Consider the following 10,986-nt stretch of genomic DNA (forward strand, 5'->3'; position numbering starts at 1 on the left):
CCTGAGGTCCTTCCGGATGAAATTCCCTGTTCGTGTTTCAAGCTGCACTTCAGCTCTGCACGACACACCGTCCAGAAAAACACTCAGAGAATTTTGTACTTAAAAATGCACTAAGTTTAGAACATACCCACATGATTTGATAAGCTAAGACGGCTGGAGCCTCACGTTATCTGCTGCTAAACTTAAAATGCATTTTCACTCAGATTTTATCCTCCATCACTTGTAGTTGAATCCTGTTTGGACATAATCTTTTCAGGGCCTGGGAGAATGATTAGAGAGTGTAATTATTATTTCGACGTACATATAATAGAATTGTCACCGCAATATAAATCTAGAAAGATAAGATGTGACAAAATATTTCCAATGCACAGAAACGCATCAGCTCAAATACAATGTATATTCATGCAACACCAGTCACTTCACATTGTCCCAGTGGGAAGCTCAAGACCAAGGCTGCATGCATGAGTACTGCCTGTCCAACATACTGTATTTCTGCCTGAGTTGCTCACTTAAATCAATGAATGATTTAAAGCCAAGACTCTCTAGTGGATCCACATCGTGGGCATGGTTATACAATACATAGGGGCTTGAATATGACTAACAATTAGTGTAGGGATGCTTGATATGCTATGTTTGTGCCGTGTGCAAATCAAGAATGAACCTGACATGCCACAAGACTCCCCCAGCGTCTTACTGGTGATACATAATTTACACAATCGCAACAAAGCAGGAAAGCAGAGTTTCTACAGTACGCTGGCAGATCATCTCCGGCTGTATATCTAGCTGGAAACAAAAGCCAAGTCATGTTAGAGCAAATTGGCTTCAAGTTGACTGCAGAATATCCATCCTTTCCATTGTGTTGTATAATTCATTTTCCTGTAAGCTGTGCCCTGGGAGATGAGGGACAAACAGAAATGTGATGACATCAGCACGACCATAAACATACTTCATTGTCACCAGAAAATGCCTGGTGTTGGAAAGACAGATTGGATTGAGGCGCAAAGCCTGGAGTGGAATAGAGAGTAAGCTCTATTACCAGGGCAGTGCAATAATGTAGCAGGAGGCCATAAAGTAAAAACAGAAAGGTTTCCCGTCACAAAATGGAGAATCATGCTAGGAGGAAGCTCCGGGCCGCTGTTAATATAATTGATAGAGTGGAAGGAGAGTGGAAAGCCTCCAGGCTCGAGACAACAAGAGCGGAGCGTCAACGGCAGGACAAACTACTGGGAATGCCACATTGTCAACTGACTATAAAAAAAGGAAAGAGGACTGTCACAGGACAAAAACCATCAACAATGAGTGTGTCCGGCTTTGTTTGGCTGAGCATGGTGATAGTTGTTCGCCTCATCTGTCTGTTTGTCCGACAATTTGGTCAGGAGCAGCAGATCCCTCTTACTGGCCTCACTCTCCTGTGGTTGGCCGGGACATTCACAGACCTTGTAATGGGCAGAAGTACATTTACTAAAACATTGCCCCCCATCTTTCCTTTCCTTGCACCTGCTCCTCTCATAAGTTTCATCCCAAGACAACCATCTTGTCAGTTGAAACCATAGATTGTACATAGAGATGGACAACGTGTCTCAGTTTTCTCCCACTATCCATAAATAAAACCAAATTATCCTGGATACGAACGCAGCCATCTTGCACATTTGGAGCCCGAGTCTGCCCAGTAGTGATTTGGGAATGGAGCCGCATTATTAAAATCCTGCCGACCGAGGCATTTGACCAATTCTTTGACAGTCTCAGCCGTCAATCATGATGTTTCACCCCATTTTTACAGCATCAGATAACTCAAATACTAATTAAAGCCAAAATTATTGGGAAAAGCAACACTGTGAGATAAATCAGCGTAATAAGGACGACATGGAATGACAGAAAACTGCTTTCAGAACAAATTCGACTTTTATACTTTTTAGGTTCGTCCATCACCAATCCACTTACATGGAGGAAGTGGAGTTCATGACCTACACTGCAGCTAGCCGACAGGGGGTGAATAATACATTTTGGCTTCACTTAAGGGGAGCCGTCGTATCGTCCATCCACAGTGTATGGTTGAATAATGTGCACAAATTATAATAATATAATTCAATATATAATCATTTAAAATTAAAGGATACAAAAAGCACACAGCTGCCATTGATGAGTTGGGAAAGTTGCTAATAATTTAGATTCTAATGATCATTTCATGAATAACTTTACATTAAGGCAAAGTAGTGTTTATTTAAAAGAAATGTCCTCAACCTATGCTTCCCTTAAATGAAAAGAAAGCATATGTTTTACCTTTACAGCATTACAGAAATGCATTAATACTGCAATACACTTAGTATAGTACAGTAGGGCTTACATTCTGTGTAGGGGCTCAAAAGGTGCATGACGCCTGTTTAAAGTGGACTATGGATGGTTAAGAAAATGCTACACGAGACCACTGAGTGTTCATCAGTACACACATTTATTTCTATATTTATAGTTTGAGCTTTTCACACAACACCTACAACCATGCACCCATTTTATCAGACCACCTACAAGCAGTCACATATTCGCGCAGGGGCAATTTAAAATATGCTCTCCAGCTCGGCTGCACGACTGTGGGTTGTGGGAGGAAAGTGAAGCGCCTGGAGGAATCCCACGCAGACACACAGCGAACATGCAAACCCCACACGGAGAGGATCAGTTGCTTAGGAACAGAATTGTTCCCTAACTGTGGGTGTGATCGTTTCTGAGTAAGGTGTGGGTTTTAGTCATTTGAGCTTTTGTGTAAATGGAAACGGGGCTGTGATAATGCTCACAGTGACATGAGGTGGGTGGAAAAGGTGAGCAGCTGCTGATGTGCCATCCACCAGCTAAACAAGAGATCAATGTGATGTCAGGGAGAAAGATGTAGAAAAGGGATGTTTATAAACTTTTGAGTTTCTATCAAATACCTGACAATCATACTGACTGATTTTAAAAAGAATGTCAGTGTGGAAATCCACTCTTAAATTTGGTTTAATTCATTTATGAAAGAACACTTTGATTTAGTTCAGCTTCAAAGGACCTGATCTGTTACACGTTTTCTTCAAATTAATTCTGAGAACTGTGGAACCAGAACTTGCTAAATATATATATAAAAACATACCTGTGCCTTAAATTTGTGTTGTTATTTCATTAAACTGTTAGATACCTGGAAACATCTGCATCTGGAATAAGATTATAGAGTTAATCTATGTGACTAAGCAAGAAAAACAGTTCAACTTTTGGGTTTTTGTTGGCAGTCGATAAACAATGAATTGGTGCATTACTGCCACCAATTTACCCTTTGAGTATTGTAGGGGGGCTGGAGTCAAAATGGTGGCCAATTCTCAACACGAACCTGAATAAGTCCTGCACCGTCACCGTCCTGGTGGAAAAAAGGCAACAGAAACAGTGTCAATCTCAATTTAAAGAATATTCCTCCTATTTTGTGGTTTTTCTCCTTGTAACCACTTCTTCTGTCAACACGAGCTGTGAGTTGATTTTTAGACTGACTCTCACGTGATAAATGGGGCACAAAAACATGCATTAAACCCTGAATAACCCTCATGTCCTCTGCATGTTTCCGACCCCTTCATCTACTGTAATTCCTAATTCTGTCACTACTGTCGAATAAAGCCACAAAAATAATGATGATAATGTAAAAAAAAGAAATAGTCATCATCATTTCCTTTCAAGTATTCCTCCTTTACAAAACCGTGATATCTGCTGTACTGTATGTCTTCATTTAGAAAGCAAAAGTGTGAGATCCTTTAACAAATGCACACGTTCTGTCACACACTAATGCTTGGGGACAGGGTAATCGTCAGGCAAACAGAAAAGTCAATTTTGGAAGACATTTGCTCCCTGCGCGCGCAACAGCCTCATTCTCTCTTTCCCAAAGCCATTTCTGCTGTGCACAAAGGGAAAGATGGTATTTTTTGTCTGTGTGTGTGTGTGTGTGTGTGTGTGTGTGTATGTGCATGCATGAATGCATGCATGGCAAACCAGCTTTTGTGCAATTCGTTATAAATTCTGCTGACAGAGACTTGCGGTGAGAGCAGTGGTGTGTGCGTGGAGGGAATATCAAGAGGACTGCTCCTGCCCGGTGATGGCCTGCAGCTCTAAAGATATCAGCTCCTTCATATGAAGATGCATTTAGGACCCCCCCTCCTCCTCCTCCTCCTCCTTCTCTTTCTCTCCTTCCCCCATTAGCATTTAGGCCCACAAACCTTTCCCATTACAGTTAATAATCCTGATTAACACAAGCTGCAGTCGGCTTGGCTCGGTAATGGGCAGACACAATGCTAAGAGTCATTAAGGGAGAGAAAAATGGTCTTTCAGCTTTCAGTCATACTTTGGGTTTATAATGAAGCTGTTAATCATCCAAACTATAGAGATCTTCTTTTTAACTCTCAAGGAATCCCATCGAGAGCCAGAAGAACATTTAAAGCTGTCATAATCAATATTTCTTTATGACCAATGGATCAAGTGAGTGTGTTATGTGATGATTGTCACTCATTGTGTCAAACTCGCAGAGAGTTACCACTTAACTGCGCAGTCCCTTTCAGCTCGAGTGAGTGTTTTCAACTATTTTGGGGGGGGTTTCTGGTCTACATCCGCACTGCCATGGTTCACTCTCTCATCGACCTTGTTTCCAGGCCCAGCAGGCAGCGAACAAGCACGGATAAACCAAATGCTGCCTGGTGCTGGGCAGGTAATGTCCAGGGTGCGGATGTGTGAAATTGGATTGGGTTGTAACTTCTCAAGCTTTTTTTTTTTTTTTATGCGTCACACAACTACTCCATCAATCTTTAGGTGTAACACTGTGAAAAGCCTTCAAGGAGAGAAATCGTAATTGGTCTTAATTTGTGCATGATCAATTATGTGGGCGATTCTTTACATTCCTCTCATTTTCAAAAATGGTTTAAAAAGCTATATTCCCTCAGGTGTTCCACAGGGTTTAATATTGGGTTTGATCCCTTTTTCATCATACAAGATTCTTGTAAACAACTACTTCAAATTAAGAGTATAATAACTGAATTCGATTTCAATTATCCCTTCTGCAGGTGAACACCAATATTCACTTGAAAATGATTAATTCCGCCACGGAGGTTTTATTTTCACCCCTGTCTATTTGTTTGTTTGATAGTTTGCAGGATTACGCAAGCTACTTGAGGAATAGGCTGTTCGTTTAATAGTTTCATTGATTCCCCCCAAAGGAGTAATTCATGGATCTTCATGAAAAAGGTATTGTCGTATCTTTGAAGCAGCAGTGTCTTGTCGAAGTTGGTGCTTGAAGAGAGGAGACGCGGACCCAGAACTTGCAGCATAACAGAATTTATTACACAGAAGTTTCACAGGTCAGACGGGCTCCATGGTATGCCCGGAGAAATCACAAAGGCCAGATAGTGAAAATCTGGCTCGCCTCTGCCAGGCAAGTCCTTTTAAAGAGGAGGTGTTGCAAACAAAGCTATAGATCAAATGACGTAGCACATAGGGTCTATGCCTAAATTTGCACATGTTTTTAGTTACTGTAAGTTGAAGTCACCTGATAGATCTTTGGTCCTTCCTTAGCAGGTCAGATACTTTACGATAGGTCAAAGATCATTCCAAAGAGGGGGACAAATGACCCTAACACATGGAATAGCACTTACAAAGCCTGAGAACCTCAAAAACAAGTAACTCAGAATCATAGCATGCCTTCATGGTATATGACCATGTTAGAAAGTTCCAGTAGCTGAATTTACGACAGTATATTTAAGGGAATAATATCTATAAGTATGTGGAACTTGGTGCAGCTTGATTTAATTTAAAGGGACTATTGGGCCGAGATATATGCCCTCCTGAGTGCCATTCTAGTTCTAATTGTTGGCTTGAGGATTCTACATTTGTTTGAAGGCTATGAATATGATTATCAGTGGCTTCTCTGTGGGTGAGGGTTATTCCCCCCCAGTCTAATGTGGGGCAGCTTGACCTAGACGGCAGAGAAGACCTGTATGAATTTTAAAATAAGTGCTATAATCACTCTCCATTTAACCGCCCCCAAACATATGCCAGGCTTTAAACTGTGCATGAATAGTTGTATAAATCTTTCAGCATGCACTCACCTACAGTGAGTTTATCATCCAGGGACCCTGACTTCCTCCAAGGCCATTCATTTTTCATGGAGCCCCGCTGGTGATGGAGCATGTCCACAAGTAGGACTGGGGAATTACTGTGAGAATCTCAGACGCTTGGTGGAGCGAATGCAAAGTAGCAGAGAGACCTCTATCTGATTTAATCCCCCTCTTTGCCTTATCGGTTATCACTACACACTTCCATTAATATGCATAGTGTATAAGAAGTCAGATAATTTAGAGCTGGATTCATAAGAACAATCATGCATCGTATAAGGCTCCGAGCCAATCACATCCTGCTGTAATTGTTCACATGCTGTCAGATCTGCTATTGTTCTATTGGCCGATTTGCAATTTGTATTATGGAGGCTAGCATAGATGCAGATACTGGACATAGAGAAACGTGAAAGTTCAGCCTAATGCAGGATTCTCTAGAATAATTGAATATTGACATTCTTGTCAGGCGATAGAGTTGATCATTTGTCGGTGGTCAGTGTCTTGTTCGATGCTGCAGTGTACGGTGGCCGAGAGAGCTCAATGCATTGCAAATTAAGAAAACACATGGAAATTCATAAAACGTGCTGAAAACTGCAAAAATGACAATGGAAATGATTCCAGGGGACCCAAAACAATTAGGAACCTGGCTGTAGTACAATGATTTGGGAAGTTCCAGCACCAATGATGAGCAGCAGACTTCTTCACTTCACATTTGCAGTGCCTTGAGCTCTTTTGGGCACTGTAGCAATGCTGGAGCAACAAGCTGAAAGCAGCTGGCCTCAACATGATCAACATAGCCGGCTCTGTCCACAGGGAGGGAGGTGCAGCTTGATTCTCTGGTGCTGTGGACAATCATTCTCACCTCGTTGAACACATGAGCAGTAAATTGACACCACTGACCGCTGGAAGACACAAGTGACCCGTCCTGATCTCAACATCTGTGCTGATTTCCCCCAGACATTCCAAGAGGATGATTTCTGCTGACTTTGGTTTTCTCCTCGCCATGCTGTGAAACAATGCAAGACGTGTGCCGATGGAGCCGTGTTGCCTCAGATACCAGTAAGAAAGCACTGATATCATTGTCATAGCAACAACCATTCTATATTTCAGTGTGGTGACCAGTAAAGAGCTGAAATAAGGTGTTGATGTTACGAAACAATCTCAGCGCAATGTGATAATTTTGCATTGTGTTGTAGCAAAAGTCAACTTGTTATCTAATGACATCGGGGAAGAAGGGGTTGTGTGTTATGAATCCCATCAGCAGAATTCACTGCTTTCTTCACAAACCTGCTTCACCTCAATCCAGCATTAAGTCTTTTTTTCATAGGTGTGAACATGAGCCGTATTGCTTTGTGCAATGCATCATGTCCATATGTTCCGATAATAGCCCATGAAATAGTCAATTTTTTTCAGTTAGAACAAGCAACTCAATTCAGTTTGCCTAGAATGAGCACGTAACATCGAATCTGCTCCAGACAAAATGAGTCACTAAAACAGAACATAGACATTTTTTCTCTGCTAAAAAGTGGTTTGAGTTGCTTGAAAGTCTGAGTAGGTCAAGGTACGGCCTCATTGTAGAAACACCTCCTCACCGTGTTCTCCTTCACCCACACTTCTATATTTGGAGTCTGCCACACTGCCTGCGGTAATCTTATAGTCAGGGGAGAGCTGAGCTCAGTTTGGTGGTGATCTAAATCAGTGGCTTTCAAACTTATTTCAAGGGTTTTAGTTTTTTACCTCTGCCAAAGAGGTTATGTTTTTCCCCCTTTATACATATGTTTACTTAACGGATATCCACGAAACTTGGTAAGGATGCAGTATGGGTCAGGGAAAAGCCTTTTACATTTTGGCACAGATGCGGATCAGAGGGCGGATCCAAGAAGCTTTTTTCACATTCTGAGGGCATAACAATTTCTATTGATTTCCCATGGAAAAAAGGCAAGAACACATTTAGGGAACTGATATATATGAGTGCTTGTGTGCAATTTGATGCAGCCTGATTGGATTTTAGGAGACTGCTGGGCTTTGGCCGAGGTATGAGTTCTACTGAGTGCCATATCGTTTTGCATAAGAGTTATTATTTAACTTAATAATATCATACTGAATTTTGCGATAGTTTCATCTTCCAGCTCATCACTTATCATCATCATGACTGAATCAGAAAACCCAGGTTTGCCCCAGAGGACAGCCCAGACTCCTGAGTCAACTTTGGACTGGGGTTCATTAAAGACTTTAAAAAGGTCAATAAATTAAATTAAATTAATTTTTATATCACACTGATGTACATTTAGATCAACCTTTGTAAACGCTCAACCTTCACATTGAACCCCATTTATTAGTCCCAATTTCTTAGAAAGAAACATCAGTGTTAACATATTCTTGCTTCTCAAGCTAGAGGTGCATGTGGGATCTCTACTATACCAACTTGTATAAGATTCTGGGAAAAGACTGATAATGGCTCTTAGCTGTACCCACATGCATTACAACATGATCTCAGTCTCATAATTAGGCTTTAACGCTTCAAATCATGTAGGTTTGCATCATTTAACCAACCACACCCTCAGGAATGCCAGTGGTTGTAGATCAGAGTAAAATATGGAAACTAATTTCCCTCTGTGTTTGAGAACTAATGACCATATACAGTCATTAGATGGAAACGTTGGCACTGACTATATCTGGAGAAGGAGATAGAAAAAAAACGAAACCCAGCCCTGCCAGCTGACTGGTATAGACGGGACCTTTAATGCAGCTGCAGCTCTTCATTCAGATGCTGAGTGGAGCAGCGGATGACCGGAGAAGGAGGAGGAGGAGGAGGAGAGGAGGCAGATCACGGCTCTGTTCTAATCGCATTTTCTAAAAACCCACTTCGATTCACACTGAGGGCTTTTGTTCATCCCTCCTTCCAGCCTGCTCGGAGCATTTTCAGCGGAGTCCAGGACTGAGCGGATTGCGGCAGTCTCACGCGTCCTGGGTGATCGGAGCTCAGCAGCAGCATCACGTTTTATGAAATAACGTCACCGCCATCCAGTTTCCCCCATTTACACAAATCGGCTCTCCACTCACGGACTGTTCCCCCGGACTCTTTCATCAGGTAAGAATGGGGAATTTTCTTCTTTGATCTAAACTGGCTGTGTGTGTGTGTTGCTGTGGAATAGATGCAGACATTATCCTCTGCGTAAAGATGACATTCCTGTTCCCAAGAGGCTGCTGCGTGGAGATCAGGAGAGGATGCTCCTGTAAGGAGTACGTTGTAAGGCCTGTAGGATATAGAAGATGATAGCCCATTGTCCTCACTGCCTCATCTGATCCCTTTATACACTGATCAGCAGCATAACGCTGATGGGCTCCACAGGGCTGTGATTTAGTGCGTATTTCCCATGTTAATTGTTCCAGATTGGTGTGCTCCTATATTAAAGTGGCCTGGGCCAGTTAATGGGGGGGTGTGGGCGTGTTTCTGATGGTTCTGACGGGAAGCCTCCACTGGATGAGCAGGGGTCTCATGTGTCTTCTCTTCGGTGCAGGTAACCACATGTGCGGGCCGGTGTCACCGCGCTGAGCCCGGAGAGCACGCAGGGGGTAGACTCGGGTCAGAGACACAGAGCGTGGCCGGGGGAAGGTGGACCGGATGACGGACACAACCACCGAGGCCCCGCGGCTGCCGGTGCCGCTGCGCCGCTGCCACGGGGCGCTCCAGGCCATCAACGGCAACGGCACCTGCGTGGAGCAGCTCGGCTTCTTTCCACCGTTCTCCTCCACCCTCGCGCTCCTCGTGCTGGTGGCCGTGCTCGCGGGGGTCGTCCTCGTCTCCCTGGCAACGTTCCACTTCCACAAGAGGAAGCTCCGGAAGAGGAAGATCCAGCGCGCGCAGGAGGAATACGAGCGCGACAGTCGCAGCCCCAAGCGCGCAGGGGCGAGCGGGGATCCCGCGAGGCCGTGCGTCATCGTGCGGCCGGTGAGATGCGGGGAGGTTCAGCCCGCGTGCCGGAGCGAGGGAGGCGGGGACGTCACCGGGGCACCGGGGGAGGACGAGCTGCACGAGGCGGTTGCTCTGGACTGTTAACTCAGCGCAACTTCAGGGAACGGGACTGTGGAATAACAGGAAAAGCAATAAGGCACAAAGAACTCCCACACCCACCTCTGCTGCTTGTAGACGACTTAGAAACAGCAGGAAACAGATAAATGCAGAATACTGAGCAGAGTACTAGGCCTAAACCTCAGTGGCGCTGCAGATGGCTGGCAAGTTAAATGGAAAACCGGAATAAGTGAGAAGAGAAACCAAAAAGAATGTAGATGCTTCCACACAAGTGAACTGCAGAGTACAATTAATCAATTAACTTCCTATCACGCTCTGAGGTATAAAAAACTGATCTGGCCAATTTGATTCTTTTTTTGGTATTTAAGATGACACGACAATGATTTACATCCATTGGATAGACGTCAGTATTTAAGGTTGGAAATTGTGGTAGACAGCCCACATTCGCTGGTGCATTAGTTTAATAAGAAAAACCGAGGAGCGACTCCTCTGCAGGTGACTGAGAATGTCAAAGCGGGACGTGAGCCGACTGTCACAACAAGGACGGTCTGCTAGCAATTACATAGAGAGGCTTGTAAACCCCCTGCATTACAAAGATGAATTCACAGTTTGGAGGTCAGCGATGTGAGATGTGTGTGTGGGGGGGGGGTAGTGATACGATCGAATGAGAAATGTCCCGAGGAGACCAGAGAATGATGCAGGCCTCCTCACCGAATGGATCCATTGGCTTCGTGATGCGGAGGGGAGGCGTTTTGCTGGATCAGTGTGGGTCCACTTGTCCTCTCAGCGGGGGAAAGGTCACTAGAAATCAATACCACGTTGTTCTGAGTGGTCACCTGTATCGCTTGG

At 43.8% G+C, this 10,986-nt stretch overlaps 1 protein-coding gene across 1 annotated transcript; it reads left to right on the top strand.

Moving 5' to 3' along the window:
• The first annotated feature begins 9,285 nt into the window (after positions 1 to 9,285).
• LOC128457405 (uncharacterized protein C11orf87 homolog) lies at positions 9,286 to 10,164 on the top strand. The gene is made up of 2 exons (XM_053442072.1): positions 9,286 to 9,354; positions 9,721 to 10,164. The coding sequence occupies exons 1-2, from the start codon at positions 9,286 to 9,288 to the stop codon at positions 10,162 to 10,164; spliced, it is 513 nt and encodes a 170-aa protein (XP_053298047.1).
• Positions 10,165 to 10,986: the final 822 nt, after the last annotated feature.

Source organism: Pleuronectes platessa, chromosome 15 (genome assembly GCF_947347685.1).
Source record: "Pleuronectes platessa chromosome 15, fPlePla1.1, whole genome shotgun sequence".
NCBI classification, from domain to species: Eukaryota; Metazoa; Chordata; class Actinopteri; order Pleuronectiformes; family Pleuronectidae; genus Pleuronectes; species Pleuronectes platessa.

Coding starts and splice junctions, on each gene's coding strand:
- LOC128457405 (XM_053442072.1), top strand. CDS start 9,286: ATGACATTCCTGTTCCCAAGAGGCTGCTGCGTGGAGATCAGGAGAGGA. Junction 9,355..9,720: donor GCTCCTGTAAGGAGTACGTT/GTAAGGCCTGTA, acceptor GGCCGGGGGAAG/GTGGACCGGATGACGGACAC.